The 19,891-nt window shown below is 27.2% G+C and overlaps 1 protein-coding gene across 1 annotated transcript in view; it reads right to left on the minus strand.

Annotated features, from left to right (window-relative positions):
• Nucleotides 1–1,293: 1,293 nt before the first annotated feature.
• LOC128984464 (lipase 1-like) overlaps nucleotides 1,294–19,891 on the minus strand; it is a 25,739-nt gene continuing 7,141 nt past the window's right edge. Inside the window, exons 6-7 of the mRNA XM_054403785.1 lie at nucleotides 5,831–5,894; nucleotides 1,294–1,505 (exon numbers count right to left, since the gene is read on the minus strand). Of these exons, the coding sequence (XP_054259760.1) occupies nucleotides 1,294–1,505; nucleotides 5,831–5,894 (276 nt within the window). The remainder of the gene's footprint in view (nucleotides 1,506–5,830; nucleotides 5,895–19,891) is intronic.

The raw sequence follows: 19,891 nt of genomic DNA on the forward strand, positions 1-19,891 counted from the left end.
GTACTTACAAATATCTATATGAAATATTCATATCTCTTTTATGATTTCAACAACTAATATACTAATATTACATAATTTTAAATATGTGTACGTAAATCGTTTGTCATAGTAATCATGCACGGTAACGATGGAATATTTGTGTATATAGAAAAACTATTCACATATTATAAGAATTTAAAGCTTACTGTGTTTCGCCGACCGTACGCAAGGTAAACGCAAACTCATATATTTTGCTAAAATTAAAATTACTTGTAACAATACATTAATAAAATTAATAATCTGATGCACTCTTAAACTCATGGGTTGGCTTTTAACGTACAACCTACGTAAATAAACGAATATAAACTTCACACAAACCCTGGAATCGTTTATTAAATCATGTACTCGAAGGATACATATGACCAGTTTCACACGATAGATAGTGTATTTAATATACTGCATAGCGTTACACCATCGTGGTGCTGTGAATGTCGATCTTATAGTACAGACTGTAAATGTACCTACTTCCAGTATTCCTCCACGTACTAAAAACACAGTAGTTTTTCTTTATACTCACGATTTGGGACAGAAACAATTTTATTTTGATTGATTTTTCTAAAATACTTTATTTAATTTTAAATAATCAAGTTATACATCTCTATTGTAGCGTGTATGCAGTTATTTATTTTAACATATCCATCAGTAAGATTTGTATATACACTAGAATAAACTTCAATTTGTTTGCATTGTATAATTATAATTATTATCACCCCTTTTTGTTTCCCATTTTTACAGTATCTATTAGTTTTCAAGTTAAATTATATTATAGTTATATTATAGTTTAAGCATAGCAATCTTCTACGTAAGGCAATTATGTATATTCTCAATTTGTATGGGGTTCTGACCCACTGCTTAACATTAATACATTTCGTCAACGGAGATTTTTAATCGAAAAAGTAATTATTATAAAGCCTACAATATGTTTTGAACAAACGCATTTCGTATTTATTTCAACTTCTCAACATTCAAATTTGGGTATGTAGGTTTCAATTGGTATGGTAAATGAACAGTTTAATTTTAGATTGAGCTTTATTGTGCAGAGATATTTTATCGATGTACTATATCTTCGTGTGTAATTTGAAAATAGTAAATAGTACTTCAAACTTGTAAGCTTAGTTACATGTATTTTGGACTATTTTTAATTTTTTATTGATTAACGGTGTAGTTTTACATATTGTGTAATGATCATGAAAAAATATGTATTACTAAACTATATTAAGAAATTAAGTACCTCTGTCTCAAATACGAATACACTTATTGGGGAAAAACATAGATTTCCAGAAAACTCTTCCGTCGCAACAGTAAGTTGTATTGTAACAGAATAACACAGTCGTGGTCCGCATCAAGTAGCGCAGCCTCTCTGTATTCTGGACAATCTCTTAAAAACATGTTTACATCACCAACGTCACAACACGTTGTCGCCCTTAAAGGCTGTTTGACTAGTATCTTCAAATATCTCTGCTTTCCTAGAAACATTGTATATTTTCAATTTATAATAAGTTGTAATAGCAATTCAATAAAAAAAATACACAACAAAACCGCTTAAGCATATAAATCAGTTTTATTTATGTTAGGCACATTAATAATCAAGTTTGGTGTTAAACCACTTATCAAAACTGTGTATTTATCAAAAACTGTTTATAGGGACGTGAGATATCACTCTGGTCAATGAAATCGCAAAATCTTATCAGAAATGAAATGCTTGCTTTACTTCAGCAGGTTGAGTGTTACTTTAGCTACCACAGCGTTGGCCTGATTTCTCGCTAAAATAAGGTAACCTTGCATGGACAAAACATAGTGTTGAGTATTTTAAATCCAAGAGAATATGAAAGATCAATTGGTGTTGGATCGAATGTTGGCCAAGTTTTATTAAAGAGCTTTTTATTTCTTCCAAGCCGAGTTGTGAACTAGAAATTGTTGGTATATTAAAGTAGCGGACACCAGCGGAAAAATATACAAATTGGGCGCTATGGTTTAAGCCTTATGACGACTTTATTCATTAATATCAACGAGGGCATAATCATTTGTTGACTAATGCAAGGTTGATTAATGTTGACTTATCGTTCTGTCGGAGGCTAGCAGATACTTTAAATATAATATATACGTAATATATTGTCCCTTATTTCTTTGCTGTAATATAGGACGTGGTCATGGGGCAATCTAATTATCTGCAATGAAAGTTGTTGAAGGCCTCATTGATTGATTATCTTGTCTAAATCTGATACGTAAAATTACAATGTAAACAAGACACTCATAATTCGGTAAATAAACTGTATCAGCGATATGACACATACTCACATACAAACACATACTTCACACACATATACACACATACTTTTGTTCATTAGTTTGTTGACAACCCTTATCCATAAGTAATCGGTGGGAGCAACTGTGAACTTTGAACATTCATTATTTTTTTCTAGGGTTTTTATCACAAAATCATTATTAAATTTTAAAATTTAAAAACAAGTAAAACAACCGGCTGGAAATACCATGAATTGGTACCCACGTACCGAATCTCTTCTAAATGAAAACACAGATATGGTCAGTAGCTCTGTACAAACACTCACACACAAAGACATCACTTTGAAAACAACCTTTTTGGAACGTATACATCCGCCCGAAACTTAGATTGTTCAGAATAACCTATTCAGTAAATAATAAAATGTAATAAATGTAAAAAATATTACTATACTTAAGCTCTTTTTTACTCAAGTTATTAAAGTCAAATAATAATTCTAGTCAATAAATCTCTTATGAATACTCTTCTTAATCAAAATATTATTATAATTAAATAAGTATAGATTAAATTTATCATACAAACAATATTCACTAAACAAGGCAAGAAATAATACATTTTACTTGTTTAAAAACAACAGTAAATGAATAAAATTAATTTGAGTCATTTCCGATTTTTAAAGATAGAGTTACTCAAAAAAATAAAGTTACCGTAATTTGAAATAAAACTAAAACGTAAAATCTCGACTAAAGATGTTAGTTTGGACAATACAATATACTTGAGTATATCTTTTTATCACGAAGCAACTAAAAAAAAAAAAAAAAAACAATTAAAACATGATAATATGATTTGAATCTTATAAAAAGTAGTATAAAAAATATGATTTTGTATAAGGACTTTTAAAGTATGCGCTTTTGTTAAAGGTAAAAATACAGACGCATCGAGCACTAATTCTTTTATTTAAAAGTTATCACCTAATACCGTTTTACTGAACACCACATTCATAAATTAAATTCCCCTCTGATCCTTGATTACACATTCAAAGAACGTATTTTCTCTAAATATAAATAAAAAAACTATACAATAAAACTATATTGTGACTTAAAATTATTGTACAGTAATCGTGATATTTTCTAAAGCAAAACCTGGTACCCCATAACTGTGTTCAGGGAGGAATTTGAGAAATTAAACCTGCAGGCTAAACTGTAGCTACATGGGAATATTCACCTTTGAGGATCTGATACGTGTCTAGTGCAGGTTCATATTCAACTATACAATGTGGTTATTAAAATGTATAATATTCTGCTACATATATATTTCCCTTTTTATATTAAAGACTTGAAAGTTTGTTCGCATGTTAACATACTTGTGCCTTGCAACAAAAGAATATATTTACCGATTTAGCATATCATGCTCATCAGCAACATAGCTTACAAAACATCAAGACATTTTCTTGCTATTCATTCTAGTCTTAACTGTATTCTGATCCTAAATAAAAGAGCCTCTTTCACTGAAGAGTCTTCAAAAGTCGCGAGATAAGATTATTATTAAAGAATATTTATTGGCTCAATAATGACAGAAAATATAGTAACTACCATTTTGTAAATTACGTAAGCCATTAAGTATAAATGTAATATTAATGACCGGGTTAAAGTAAGATCAAACGGTTAAGGTGATTTTTGTGGTCTTTGACTCTACACAATGCGCCAATATGAGTCCGTAAAGTAATCAAATAGATACTTTATAACTATTTTACGATTCATTGTTAGAGAAAGTGTTGTAAAGTTTTGTTATAAATGGATTGCACAGTCTATTTTCAGGTGTTCAGTGCTACCTGGAGTCTGGATTATGATTGATCGTCCAAAAGACCAGAAAATGTGACCTTAAGATTTGTATTGTATAAAGTCGCAGTTTTTCTGTAGTAGGAGATCAACCTTTAAAGGGTGAAATATTGCGTAAATATGACATACTACTTGATATTATTATTAATTTCAAATTCCCTGTTAGTACCAAATGTAGACGTTGTCGGATATATGAGGTTAGATATTGAAGGAGTTCTGTCCAGAATTATTGTTAAAAGTTGAATTTATATCTAGTGAAAGCCATAATAGCTGAGCCAAAAATAGCTGAAGCTGAAGTTTTACTCTTTGATGGATAATGTATTCGATTAAAAGATTGGTCTTGTCCTTATTTACCTCAATTTTAGCCCTGTTAACGTAATAATTTAACTAAAATGTATTTTTTGGATGTTTGAAATTGTTTTTGAACAAATGAAAACCGCGATGTTTACATACTTACATTTGCATTTCAAAGCATGCTAAACAAAGCTTGACTGGTAAGTTTGTAACACTGTTTTCTATATTAGAGAGTACCCAACCTTTACTTGGGCACCACATGTGTATTATATTTAATGTATTCTATATTATATCATTTTTCAGTTTACATAAGGAAAAATATATTTCAGTTCCCAATATGAAACACGTAAATACTGGTAACCATTTTAGGATGACTTTTTTAATTTCCTGTCATTTGAGAAAGTTAGAAAACAAATTTAATATCTACTTTACCTTTTTCAGATTTTAGAGATAGATTTGTTTAATAAATGTGCATATGTATTTTATTTGTTTCCTTCTCCAATTTCTAATTCACTGTAATTTGTTGTTGGTAAAAATGCTGCAGCTGAAAAATAAACAAGCAAGTATTAATATAGTAGTTTATTGGTTTTAGATTTAAAATATTTAAAAATTTATAAAATTTTCGTAAGAAAATTAGCATGTAGAATAATTTTTTGTAGAATAATTTCAATCAACGCTTATCTTAGAAGTGCTATGTTTATAATTGAAACTTAATTGATTTAAAAAGAATATTAAAAACACCCTCCTAAACTAACGACAACCAATCGATCGATCGGTTTTGTGTCTTCTGCAATATCGATGTCTGACGCCAGATCAGTTTCATCAATCATAATATTGGTTATGGCAAGTGACACGTGAAAATGTGTTAAGCTTACGCGTGTTTTCATAACTTTGTTTTTTCTGAGCTTCTCTCACACACGCATTGAACCGTATTTAGAATTTCTCGTTGCCTCTTTATCGGCCATTACAAATACTACCACCTAACCCAGTACTTGATACGGTGAAACCCAATCTTTGTTATTATCTGTTTAAATATTTATGAAAAATTGGTCGTTGTGATTACCAGCTAGAGTTACTGTGATGTTAAGTCAGATTTTCTTATGTCTGTGCTTAAGGTTTAAAATTAAATATAACCGATATACTAATCGAAATAGTAACATGTACAAAAATATTTCAGCCAATTGATAACTCTTGATGAAAAAAAAATTATGTAACAATCTAATTACTTAAAAGTAATCAGCAGAAAGCTACCCATAATCCGTTAATTTTTTGGAATGGCTTGGTCTTCTACAGGAATTCAGATTCCTTGCTACTATGCATGTAACGTTTAAAAAAGGAAACTCTTCGTACAATTATTTTACGGGAATACAGCTTTTTTATAATAGTAAAAAGAGGTCAAACCCAATAGAACCCTTACCTCTCAGAGATGATACACGTAGACTTGATATTGACATGTGGTGCTTGAGTGCAAACTGTTGAAGCTGACAAAGAAATGTCAAGAGCCAATTTCAACTTGTTCTGTAGAAATAGCCTCAAAAGAGTAACCGTGTCAGACGTGCCGATACATCGTCGAATCGTATTTCTGTTTTTTTTGTATGAGAATTGGACTTATAATATCCAAACCATTGCCAAAACTATAGGTAGAAAAATTATTTTTCTAAACATGTCATATTTTATAATTTTTTAATCAATAAGTAGTATATTTCAACATTAAAGTGTAAAGTGATTTTTTTATACCCGAGCTCTAAGTTTCACGTATTCAGTCTTATTACACATCTTGGTTTTCAATAATTTAACATTTGATTAAGTATTAAAATAGCGTTATTTATAAAAATAACCAAAGAAAACGTTTCAATTTTACAGATTATAAGAATGCACGTGTATTGTTAACATGATTTCCTCTTTTCCTATTTAATTTATCAGTATACTTTGTATTAAATGTATCAAATAGTCAGGATTTGTATGTTACACCATCTCATCTGCAAACAGTGAAATATAATATGGTATTATTTTTGTATTATAAATCACTTAGAAAAGAAACAGTCGAGACTGACAATGCAATAGTAAATCTACCCCATTTAGCAAAACGAATTCGCATACGTTTAACCACATAAAGAAATAGCAGTAAGCAAGTTGGTTATAGCATCATTATCTCAAAACGTTATACAGCAAACCATTTTGTGTAGGTCATTACTTTAATAAGTGCTAGTGCCAAAATTATTATTTGGACATTTACCAAAATAATTTTATGTAGTGTTGGCATGCCAAAACCTACAGCATGTGTTTAATACCTAAATCAATAATGAAAATTGACATTACACATTACATTATATTGACATAGTTATAAATATACTAAATAAATCGAGCTTAATTTTAGTTAGTAGTAAAATATCAACAAAATTTAATACTGTATTAGTAAGCTAAGTAAGTTATATGACAAGGTACATAACCATTCTTATATATTTAATAGTTAAGAAGGGCAATTACGTTCGGATATCAACTTTTTGCCATCGGAATTCGGCATTTTTCATGTGCGCACTCGTAAATGAAGGCCTTTAACATTTTAAGACAACTTGTTTTAAAGTTGTGTGTATTATAAAGAAAATATAACGCAACTATCTAAATGATGGACTAACCCTTAATATTTGGGTTACCCGTAGATTATGTATTAGCATCCAAACGCGTAGTACGTTCATGGAGGAGAAGGATGACAAAGCTGTACGTACCAGGTTTTATCAAATATTTTATAATTAAAGTCAACTTAAATCGGAATAATCAATAAACAATCAAGTAAATGATTGACATTAATTGATAACACAATATCAACGATAAGTAAATCACCAAGTCTACTTTGTACAATCAAATCCACTTTGAATTAAGTAAACAAATTTAAGATAAAAATAAAATTGAATACAGGATGATTTAGTTTGAATGTATCATAATTTGGCTAAGAATTCCTTTATACTAAAATTGCATGTCACAACATAATCTGACTTCTTCTGTAAATATCTGAACATCTTATTTGCTTTACATCGGAATCATGCACATATTACTATCTGGAGTTGAACAAATCCAGCTACCTAGTGAAAAAAAAAATTGGTTACAACTCCGAAAATACTCCCATAATGTTATTAAAGCACATAATGTATTCAGTCCGTTTAAGGCTAAACACGACTTTCGATCAAAAATATTCGTGTGTGACTCTCTTGCCAACCAATCACTCGGAATGCAGAGAAGGCGCGATACTGATTCAGCACACGAACTAGCTTAACTTAGTTACTTAACTTGGCAGCTTAGATCCTAAGGAAGTGAATCTAGTGATAGTGAAGCATGCTTTAGGAATACCAAATGTGGTAAGTAGATTGTTTTAAGCTTAAACAAACTACTCTTGTGTGGTCGAAATTCAAGATTATCTATTGACTTATTTTAATTGTATAATCAACTGCTTAACGAAGTTATTCGTATATAAATGTTAGAATATTTGGTTTATTAAGCAAAGTATTACCTAATACGTTTATAAAACAGGTCCATAAATTGTATTAACCTAAACTATAATAAGCATTGTTGATTTCGATAGCAAAGGAATCGGTCACTAATATAAACCTATACAAAGTACACAGAACTCGATATATTTATATAATACAATTGATTTAAAACCTAATCAAAGCACAGAAATATACGATTCACTCATTTACAAATAATTGTAAAATTCTTCTCCATTACCATCAAACGCCTAAATCCTATTAGACTCGTGATGTGGTCGACTGGGCTGCGGTATATTTGATGAATAAGTCGCAAACCTAAGCTAGTTATAACGGTCTGATCAAACGTACACTGTATACCTTTACTGTAGATTTAGTACAAACCGAGGGTCCGGTTCTTGCTTTAACCCTCAGCTAAACGCTTACCCTCCTCGCTTGGGGGGGGGGGATCGTGAGGTCATTGAAAGGCATTCATTAAAAATATACTTAAAGAATGTTAAAACACGTACGTATGTTAAACATTTTTAACAATACTAATACATTTTCTTAGTTATCAGATTTTTATTACATTTATTTTGTATGTACGTCACTAGAGATTTGCCATAGAAATTTTTAAAACAGCAAATATACATTGAAAACTATTTTTGATATTTCTACAACGGTTTTAATACTTGCGTAGCGGCCTGCGGGTTTAAGGTAGCTCTATTATTCCCCAGGGAGTAAAAATACTTTTTAGTCCCTAGGGAGTAAAAGACAGCTGTTTTAGGCTTAGCTGTACATTTCGACTGCAAGCAATCACATGTTTTGAAATTATGTCTCGATTTATTTAATTGGCTATAGCTTATTGTTGCGTTCTTGTTCTTGTCAATAGTTAGACATATCTAACATTGTTGTTTCAAGACTACATTTTAAAATGTTATAATCCAAGAGGATGGAAGTTTTAACATTGAATTTTTCACACAACATTTGCCACTTCGATTGAATAAAAAGGATTAATATAATTTTGTAATATCGCGAAAACTCACAATCATGTACACAACTAATTAGCATAGTTCCACAATTCTATGACGCTTTCTTTTTATATCAATTGAAAACTAAAATAACCTGTAGAAATGTTTACATATAAATCAGTACATTTCAATTATCAAATTTTCTCGAGATCATTTATCAATCATATTTTAGATCAAATGTCGAAATTAACGATAAAAATCCAAGATCATTATCTACGTAACAACCCAGCAAGCCGTAACATATGAAAGTTTCCTAGCACGGAGTACGTTGGTAGAATAATTTATTTATTAGCTTCTACTGGGAGCCTAATAAATATTTTCTGTGGAGAAGTTTTAAAAATAATGTTGTCATTAATGTTGGAATTATCATTGACGAGCGGTAATAAACTTACCTGACCTATAATACATATTTCAACTGTAAACTCTCAATTATTGTAGTTAACATCGCCTCCTAGGAGACAGTCTTAACAGTTGCACTGGGTATGTTACTGTCAAAATTAATTAATATTGTATTCAGCTGGGAGCATTTAGCTTCCACAAGCAGTTATCCAATCATATTAGTATTAGTAAGGATAGAAATTAAGGGTTACGTCAATAAGTAACACGCTCCTTCTGTTAATTCTTTGTAAAATTAGATTAGGCTCGTGCAGATATTAAAATAATATGCACGCACTTGTATGTTATTATAACATCTTTCACTAGCCTACATTTAATTCCCAACATACCTTTCATTTTCTTCTTATGAAGCAATTTGTGTTTACGCTTTTAATTATATGATGTTTTATGAACACAATAAAAGTTTTATTACTGGCCTGTAAACTTCTTCGTCAGACTTTACAACAGAATTAACAAATAAGGAAAACGCAATCTTCCTTTAATAGAATTATATTTGATGACACATATAATTTATAAAATATTTATATTTAGTCACCACCTAGTACAAATAGTTTATTCACAAGGCTATGTATAATGTACCCTATTTTAAGATCGAAACATTTATTTCCCTGTTTGTATTAAAATATGATAAGAGGAACTATGTTTTAATTTGTTTATCATGTCAACAAGTTAAAAATTACGGGTTGTTCTTATGTCTTCAGTATTTTTTTTTTAATTGTTTTATAAATTTGAACAGACCAAAAGGCCATGTATCTTTACTTATAAAATAAACAATGCGTATGTATTGTATTTACAGTACTAATATTCTATATTGTGATAACTCTATTGCCTTTTCCTCACTATACTGTATAATTGGTGATTTGTTTCATTTAGCTTATTATAAAAAATAAATTTTGGTAGTGCTTTTGATTTTGGACTAATAAATTATGAACTATACGGATTCCCTACTCAGGGTTATTCCTTTACTATTCTTTACAACTGTAAGATTAAGCTATTAGAATATTTATTTACATAAATGAGAAATCTTCGTGATTCTTTTAGAGTACAAATTTATTTACCATGACTTATTTACAGTTCTTAAGTTCTGTGATAAGTGAACATAGGGTTGCTATCTTAGGTTTAGCCAGAGTATAACAACCAAAGTCTCATAGTTACAATTAATTATATTATAAATATTCACAGGGAGGAGAACTTGGCTGACTATCAAAAGATCTTTAAATGTCAATTGTGCTTTGAAGAAAACAATTTATAATGTTAGGTGAAATGTTCTCAATAAATGCACAAAGTCTGTAACAACCACGCACGGGAAGGGTAGAAACTTAATGATCGAATACAGAAGCGAATGCAATACTTAAATTATAACGGTGGCTTAATAAGTCACTGACAATGGAAAATACAGACCATTTAGATGAAACTATTTAAAATTGAACATATTTGGGAAACGGACATGCCCACCCGCGGAGAAGGGGATGGTACCGCATAACCGCGACTCACCGACACCTCGAGCTCGACTCTGACTGACTACCCCCAGGTTCGGCGATCCTACACGTCACACAGAATGATGACACATCATGTCAGCAGAACAGTCAGTCCATGCATTCCATCCCACGATCCAAACAACCGAAAGTGATGTAGCAATCGATGTAATCAATACTTTGTGACACTCAACAACACCACAAATAAATTGCAAGGCAATGCTGGCTAGCGGAGTCGCGACACGATTGACAATATTAACGTCAACACCCAAAACTGGGCTTTGGGCTGGTATCCATAATAACACTAAAATACCCCCGCCGCAGCAAACCTGCCGACTAAGCGAATTTCCATTTGTCTGAACTGATTTTCAGTTAAATATATTTTAATAACATTAGGTTTAACGAGTACCTAGGTTTGCTGCTACAAGGAAACTAATAAAGTGTGTTTTTGAGTAAAATATTGATAGCTTAGTACAAAATAAATAAATTTGCCAAGTTTGATCAAAATATATCCATAAACAAGCAAACTACAACATTTGACAATATTCTCCATAAGAATAACATGGGAATTTTAAATTTACAATTTTTTTAATTTTCTCCGTTACTAATAATCGAACAAAAATACTTTTATATACTAAATTATTTGTTTTTTTAAGCTCTTTAAAAAGGTCTAAAGAGAAATCAGGAAATTTTGTGTTTTGAGGGTCAAAAGTGAGAAAAACCAATTTTTACCCCATAAAACCCCCCGTAAAGCCCCGTTCCCATGGTCCGATCGTGCTGGTTCGCGAACTCATTCAAGTTTATCCCGCTTTACACCTTTAAACCAAATTTCATCAAAATCGGACAAAAATTACTCAAGTTATCGCGTTCACGGACGTATATATATATATATAAGTAGATAGTAATGTACCAATCCTAGCGCAAAAAAGTACGAGTTCAGAAAACCAATGTAAAATCTCTGTTTTTGACAGAAAGAAATTGTTTGTTCTATTAATTAAAATATATTTAATCTTTCTTTAAAATCCATTGAAGTTTTGTTGAATTTGCATTTATTTATTAATAAAATTTACCAAAAAAGGAAGACTTTAATAATTTAATGAAATTTGTTGTTTTTCAATACTAATATGTTTAATTTTTTACCCTTTTAGGTCAATTTCTAACATTTTCATATTTTTCTAGAAAAAGTATACAATTTTGATGAAATTTTCATGAATATGTCTATATTTTACATAAAATTGACTACAAAACAAAATGTTTTTAAAAGCAAGTAAAATTTTAAAATTTTTTATTCAAATATTCTAAATATTTTATTTAAATTATTGTTTTTGTAAATAATATTTTTCCTATTTGAGTTATTCAAAATTTATTAAAAGTATTGAATTTCTCAGAAAATTCTAATGATATTTGATGTATTACAAGTCCATATTTTATTTTAAATAATTTTAAACTTAAACATGAAATGTTATCAAAAATGATAATCTTAAGATAAGAAGATAAGTATTGATTTAAATTAAAAATAAATGTCACCAATGAAAAGCTTGTTAAAAATTAGTGCTATTTCATATATTATACATTTCTGTATGATTAAAGATAATGTAAAAATCAACAAAAACAAATTGTGTTGTAAATATAATCTTATTGAAGGAATATTATGGTCTATGGCCTAATTTGTTTGGTCGATCTTTTTATGAAAATAAGTGATTGAATAAAATAATAACCAGTTGAATGTTAGTAAATTGCAGTGTGGATTAAAATAATTATTTTGATTTATCTAAACTAATCGAAAAGTATTTTATAATTAATGCTTAAAATGTATAATCAATGGTTAAATAGTTAGCTAATGAAACTAGCCGATTGAACAAAAAAAGTGTCAAGTTAGCAAAAATCTCGTCATTAGCTATCATAATGGGTGTGGCTCTGTCGACTGGCTGATTTTCTATGTATATTCTCATTTTGTTTTATGAAGAAATATTTAAAATAAGAGTTTATTGATGGTAAAAGTTTATTATTTATTGATTGAAGATGAAGTATAAAGAAGATTAACTATGAAAATTGTGAAACTATCGTGTTGTGAAGTGAAATGTGTTTGAAGTGTTCATCCCCATATTTGGATTGTTCAAGTGTTTTTAACTAATATTTTAATAAGTAAAAGTGATTTATTGAACTATTTATAGACTATTTTTATTGTTTGTAATCATAACTTGTTTATAAAACAATCAGAATTTTCAAGGTCAAGTGATTGCTGCTTTGTTTGATAGTTTTTTGCTAAACCATATGACATTCAAGGACAGTGTGCTTCTAAAGCACGCTTTGATAAATCTGAATTGTACAGTAAATATTTTGTGTAGAAAAATTTAAGTGACTGTGCTGTTTTATATGACAGTTTTTTTTTTGCCAAACCAAATGATGTTCAACGAAAGCGTGCATTGAATGCACGCTTTGATAAATCTGAAATGTTCAGTAAATATTATTTGTTTATGTTTGTGTGAGTTATTTTGAATTCCTATTCAGTAATTTAACTGTTAATATCGAATGTTTCAACTTATTATTCGATTGTTAGTATCGAATGAAATTATTTGAAATATAATGTATGTTATAACTTGAGTGTTTTTAAACCAATCTTAACCAAATTTGAAACATACACTCATTGAATATTAAAGAATGTTTTTGACTTATGTTAAGGGTAGTTTCATCCCTTATTTTGTATTTTATTTATAAAAATGTAAAAAATTATTGAATAATTCTAAAACTTAAAAATTATGAAAAATTATGTTTAAAATCAATGTTTTTACTAAAATTTTCCAATTTAGGGTGAACTACCCTTAAACTAAAAACCTTAATAACTTCTTTGTTTTTAAAGATATTTTCATGAAATTTGGTATGATATATCTATAAGGTAAGTACAAATTTATTAAATAATAAAATTTAAAATATTTATTTCTTGTGACCTTGAAAATCAAAAATTTTTATTTATTAATATTTTTTTATGAAACAAATTTTAAATTAACAATAGTAGTCTCATTATTCATAAAATATAATAATATTTTGAAAAATATGTCAAAAAGTAGTAAATAAATGGTGGTTTTATAATAATTTTATTTGATTTCAGTTATATCATTTTTAATCACATTATACTCTAATAATCTTTCAGACACAACAACCACATAGCAATTAGTTTTACTAGCAACAGTTATATCATAATCAAAATCCATATTTATAATAATATCATTCTTTGAACCAGAAATATTAACAGGAGTTTTTGTAGTATCAATCACATACAATGGTCTATTTTCAATGAATTCTGTTGGATCATAATACATTTCACTATTGTTATAATAAACCTTTTTATAATCTTGATACATTTGATATACAATTCTAAATTTTTCATTATTTATATCTAGATTTATTAATTCATCAGGATAATAGTGACCATTTAATTTTACTCTAATATTTTTAATATACATACTATCAAATTTTGAAGTGTCATATAATTGATCATTAGTTCTACCTTTTTGAAAACCAATTATTATAAATTTTGGATTATAGATGTTTCGATAAATATTTGTTATATCAAAACTAACTGTTTTTCCAGTTATTGTCTTTTGTTCAATACATTGCCAATGATTAAAGTGAAATAGTATTTTTTCTTTTTTAGTTATTTCATTAATATATTGAATTTTACTTGTAGTTTTATACTCAATTATTGGAACTCTAATAAAAAAGTCATCAATAATTATTTTTCCAGCACTTGGTAATGTAGTATCATCAAAAGTTCCATCAACTTTTTTAGTTTTCCATCTAAAAATGGCATCATTATCTTCAGATCTAACAAAACATATATTGAATCCTCCTTTGTATATTGGAACATTAACATTTTCAAAGAAACCTAATCCAAAATGTGATAGATTACCCACAGCTTCAAATGTTTTTTTGAAATCTGATTGAAATCCATTACAAATGTTGGATACTGCTTCTGTTTTTGAATAAGTAACAGTACCTTTTATTGTACTTAATTGTCCAGGATATTCGATTTCCTCAATTAATTTATTATGTTTTCTAATTTCAATTTTTGAAAATAAGAATGGTACAAAATTATTAATCAACTTTACATTATCTGTAGCACCATAGTCTCTATCATCAGATTTTTTTAGTGTTCCTGAAATATAAAATTGAAATTTAGATGTACAAAAACCATCTCCAAAATCAATATTAAATTCAGTTTTTTTGTTTGGTTCATTCAAATGTAGTTTAGATAAAGGATAAAAATTTTTATATTCAGCTCTTTCAATTTCATAAGTATTAGCCATTTATTAAGGAGAAATTTATGAAAAAAATATGGAAAGAAAAAGGTTTTTTAAAACCAGTAAAATTTTTGTAATAAAGAATAGTTTTATAAATATTTTTGGAATAATTTAATCAATCTCGTCATAATCTATTTTTTCTTTAAACTGTTCAATATTCAGTGCATGATCTATGATGAATTTTGCTGATATATTTTGATATTGTAACACTATTTCCCAATCCAAATCATTTTTATATTTATCAATAAAATCTTCATCTAAATTTTGATACTTACAAACCAAATTAATATAAGCATTAAGTTGATAATTAATAAACTCATCAATAAATTGTATACTTAATGTTTGATATTGTGCAATTTTTTCCCAATTTAGTTTATTTTGAAACAATCTGATCATATCTTCATTCAATTCATATTTTTCTGAAATAATATCCCAATCTTCATTGGTTAATAGAAATTGGTTTCTGATAATGAAATAATCAAATGAATTATATAGAGCCATTTATTAGGAGGAAATTTTTGTAAAACTACTTTTCTTTGAATTACATATACAACATTTTGCTTTAACCATATTTTTATTTTTTAATTTTATTGTTTGAATGTCTTTAGAATTGGTTTTTTGTTTACATTTAAGACAGTAAATAAACTCCATTTATATAGTAAAAATTATTGATCTTCTTGGTTTTCTGTATTAAGTTTATCTTCTAATATTTGTGCTAATCCAGCAGTTACTAATCTTATTTTTTCAGCAAGTTTATCTTCAAGTTGTTTTTCTAAATCTTCAACATACATTTTTAGATTAAATAATGAATTAACCAATTCATTTAAATCCTGTTTAGTTTTTGAATGATCATTACCAACCTTAATAATAGAATTTAAAACTTCATTTAACTCAGATTTTATAACAACATCATAATCATTAATACTTGGTTTTACATTAACAATTCTTCTAGAATTAATACTTAAATAATTTTTAGATAAACTAATAGCATTAACCAAATTATTAGTTTTCTTAATATGGTTTTTTAAATCCTTATTAATATCATTAAAAATGGAATTTAATTTTGAATTAATATAATCATTTTTTACTTCAATTAAATCTTTTTTCTGTCTACCAAATAGATCAAATATATTTAATGAATCCATATTTATTAAGAATTAATTTATTGATTATGTTATCAAATCTTGTATTTTTATTCAACTCATTTAATACAAAAACACACAAATGACCACATATAGGTGGATCATCATAATTTTGAATTTGTGAATCATTAAAAAATATATTATCTTTTCCTAAATATTTAACAATTTCCTTAAAAGGTTTATTAACAATTTTTCCATAAGAATCAAAGTAATATTTAATTTTATCTTTTTTATAATAACATATCCAATGAGTTCCATTACCAGAAAATGAATCTAAATTGACTATACCACATTCAAATTTATTAACAGTTTTTGGAAGCATATCTCTCATAAAAACACCTCTAAAATTCTTAATATTTTGACATAATTTTTCTAAATCAGCTAAAGTCAATGGGTTGAAATTTTTTTCTTAACATATTTTAATGTTTTTTTATCTAATCCAGATCCTTTTACATTAGCTAATTCTTGATCTAACCAATTTATAAATTCTCTAAATTTTGGAATAACATTGTCTTTTACTACTTTAGCTCCTCTTCTAACTTTTGGTGTTAAACTATTTATGCCAGGAATATAATCAGCAACATTTAATATTTCATTTAATAAACCACCATCTTTTATTTGTTTAAGTTGATTGTAAGAAAATTCAAGTCTTAATCCAGTATTTAATTTTTTATGTTTTTCTAATTTATTCAATTGTCTTTTAGTTAATAATAATATATCATTACCATTTTTAAATTGATCTATTTCAAATTGTATAGTCAAATTTTTATTTTTCTTAAAAGCAGATTTAATTTTAGATTTTTGATAATCAGTTAAATTTATCTTAACTTTCTCCATTTATATAGGTTAAAATTTTAATCCTATTTCTAATCCCATTCCAAATTTTCTTTTTAACCACATAGCACCTGATGTTGGTAAAGCAACTAATCTTTCACCTATATCATGATTACTAGATGTTGCTATATCCCATGCTTTATCTTGTAATATTTTATCAGCAATATCATTTCTAGATTCTGTATCTTTATGATCTCTATAAAATATATCATGTTCTTTAGCAGCTTTATCTAAATCATTTATTCCAGGATCACCTCTTTTTAATCTTTTTTGTAGCTTAGTTCCAGGTCCTAGATATTGAAAACCAGGTACATGCAATTCAAATGGTAAATTATTTATAAAATCATTTAATAATCCTGAACCTATAATTGGTGATGTTATAGTTGGTAATATTCTTTTTAAATATTTTATACCATCAGGTTTTTCAATTAATTCATCTAATTTGTTTGAAATAAAATCTTTAATAGCCCTTTTTTCATTGATAAAGTTATTATTTCCAGCTTTTTCTTGAGCATATATATAATTGATTATACTTTCTAATTTGTTTAAATCATCAATATATCTGTATTCAATTTTATTTTCTGAATATTTTCTTATACCAGATCCTTCAATATTTCCTTTAGAATCCCAAATAAATTTAATCAAATTCATATATTTATTACCTTTACTTGATTTTGGTTTTCTAGTACTTGGATCATTATTTTTATAAATTGAATCTGTTTCCCATAAAATTTTTGAGTAATTATTTAAATCATCTTGACTATATAAATTATCATCTGGTTTGTCTTTATATGTCAATAATCTCCATAAACCTTGAGTGCCAGTATATGTTTTACCATTAACAAGTAAATCATCATTATCAATTACTGTTATTTTATCACCAATCATAAATGATTTTTATGTTTATCCCAATACAAACCAAATTTATCATCTTTTGCTCTAGGTAAATATTTTTGTGCAATTGGACCAATGATTTTATTTAATATTTGAGGTGAAACAATATTTGGATCTATAAATGTTGATTCTTCTTCAATAATTTGTTCTCTTATTGGTCTAAATGGAGTACTTGAAGGTAACATAAATTCTTCTTCAGATTGTGGTATTGATATGTTTGCAAATTGATTAACAATAGGTACTAAATCCATTAAATTTTTATTTTCATTTAAAACATCACCAATTTTATTTTCTACTTTACCAATTGCAGATGTTATTGGTTCATATGCTTTTTGTTTAATTTGTTCATAATTTTCATCAATTTTAATCTGATTTTTAAATTCTTTTATTAATTTTTTTTTCAATTTCATCTAACTTTTTAGCTTTGTCAACAGTTATGTTATCCATTTATTAAAAGAAAAAATATGTTAACATAAACATAAATGATGTTAACATAAACATAAACCATGTTAACATAAACATAAACTATGTCGATTAAGCACAATCAACACTACACTAATGATTAATATAAATAAAACAAAAATAATAAGTAAATCTAAAATTAAACACAAACACATCATTTTTTATTTTCTGTAAATTTAATAGGAAAAATAAACACTAAAGATAAGGCAAATATTATTATAACAAATACTTTATCAACAATTAAATCAAGCATACACCACATTTATTTAGAAGAAAATTTTATATTAGAAAACTTATTCATATATTTTCCTTCATTTGTTTTTAATAACAAATTCATAGTTAAAAATCCATAATTTTCTTTCCAACAATCATTACAAATATCCTTAAATTCATTAAATGACATATCAGAACCTACAAAATGATCAAAAATTTGTTTTATATAATGATTATTTTGCTTAAAAATACATAACATATTTAAATTATTCCTTATCAATTTAATGTCAACTTTTGAATAACATTGTGAAAGATAAATACATGATATGTTTTTATGTCTACCCATTACAAAATACTCTTTTATTTTATCTTGATTTTCTAAAATACAATCATCAAAAACAATTAATGAATTTGGTTTACAATCATTTAATGAAATTATATCTTCACATGAACCAAAGAAATTTGCAACTTTTTTGTTAATGTTCATTTCAATATTTTTAAATCTATGTTGTAATTTTATATATGCAGGCTGCTCTAGTGATTTACTAAAAACATATAAATTTGTGTATGGTATCAATCTTTTATAGATGAAATTTAATAGTAATGTTGTTTTACCAGAACCACTTGATCCTATTATTAACAATCTAATTGGTTGATTATTCTTGATTTTTTCATCATATGTATCAAATTTTATCTTATTTTTTTCCTTTAAAAAATTTTCCATTTAAATAAGATGAAATTATTTAAAATTACAGGCAATTCTTCAAAGATTGAACTAAGATTAGAACATCCAATTCATTTGGATGGAAATTATAGTATTGGTCTTTGTGGATTTTATTCAGATAATTTTGTATTAAATGTACCAAATGATTATAAAAATGTATATGGTTTTACTATTAAGAATGGTGAAAAAGAAATAAATCAATATTTTAATTTAAACAAAGGATATCACACATTAGAAACTATAAAAGAAAACTTTAAAAATAGCTTAAAAGAATTTAAAAAGAAAGCAGATAATTTTGATGAAAATGAGTTTTTATTAGAAAATGAGGGTTCTCTTATTGTGATAAAATCACCTGTTAAAATTATAGTAACAGCTATTATAACTGATTTATTAGGTTTAAAGGATGAAATGATTGAACCAGACACTTTAATTAAAGGAATTAAGTTACCTAAATTAAGATCTTTTGATGTTTTAGAAATCCATTGTAATTTGGTTGAACCTAGCTTTGAAAATCATAATGATCACTTGCATTTACATAAAGAATC

The sequence above is a fragment of the Macrosteles quadrilineatus genome, unplaced genomic scaffold (assembly GCF_028750875.1).
Source record: "Macrosteles quadrilineatus isolate MER2022 unplaced genomic scaffold, UCM_ALF_1.0 Scaffold_2__2_contigs__length_208266976, whole genome shotgun sequence".
NCBI lineage: Eukaryota > Metazoa > Arthropoda > Insecta > Hemiptera > Cicadellidae > Macrosteles > Macrosteles quadrilineatus.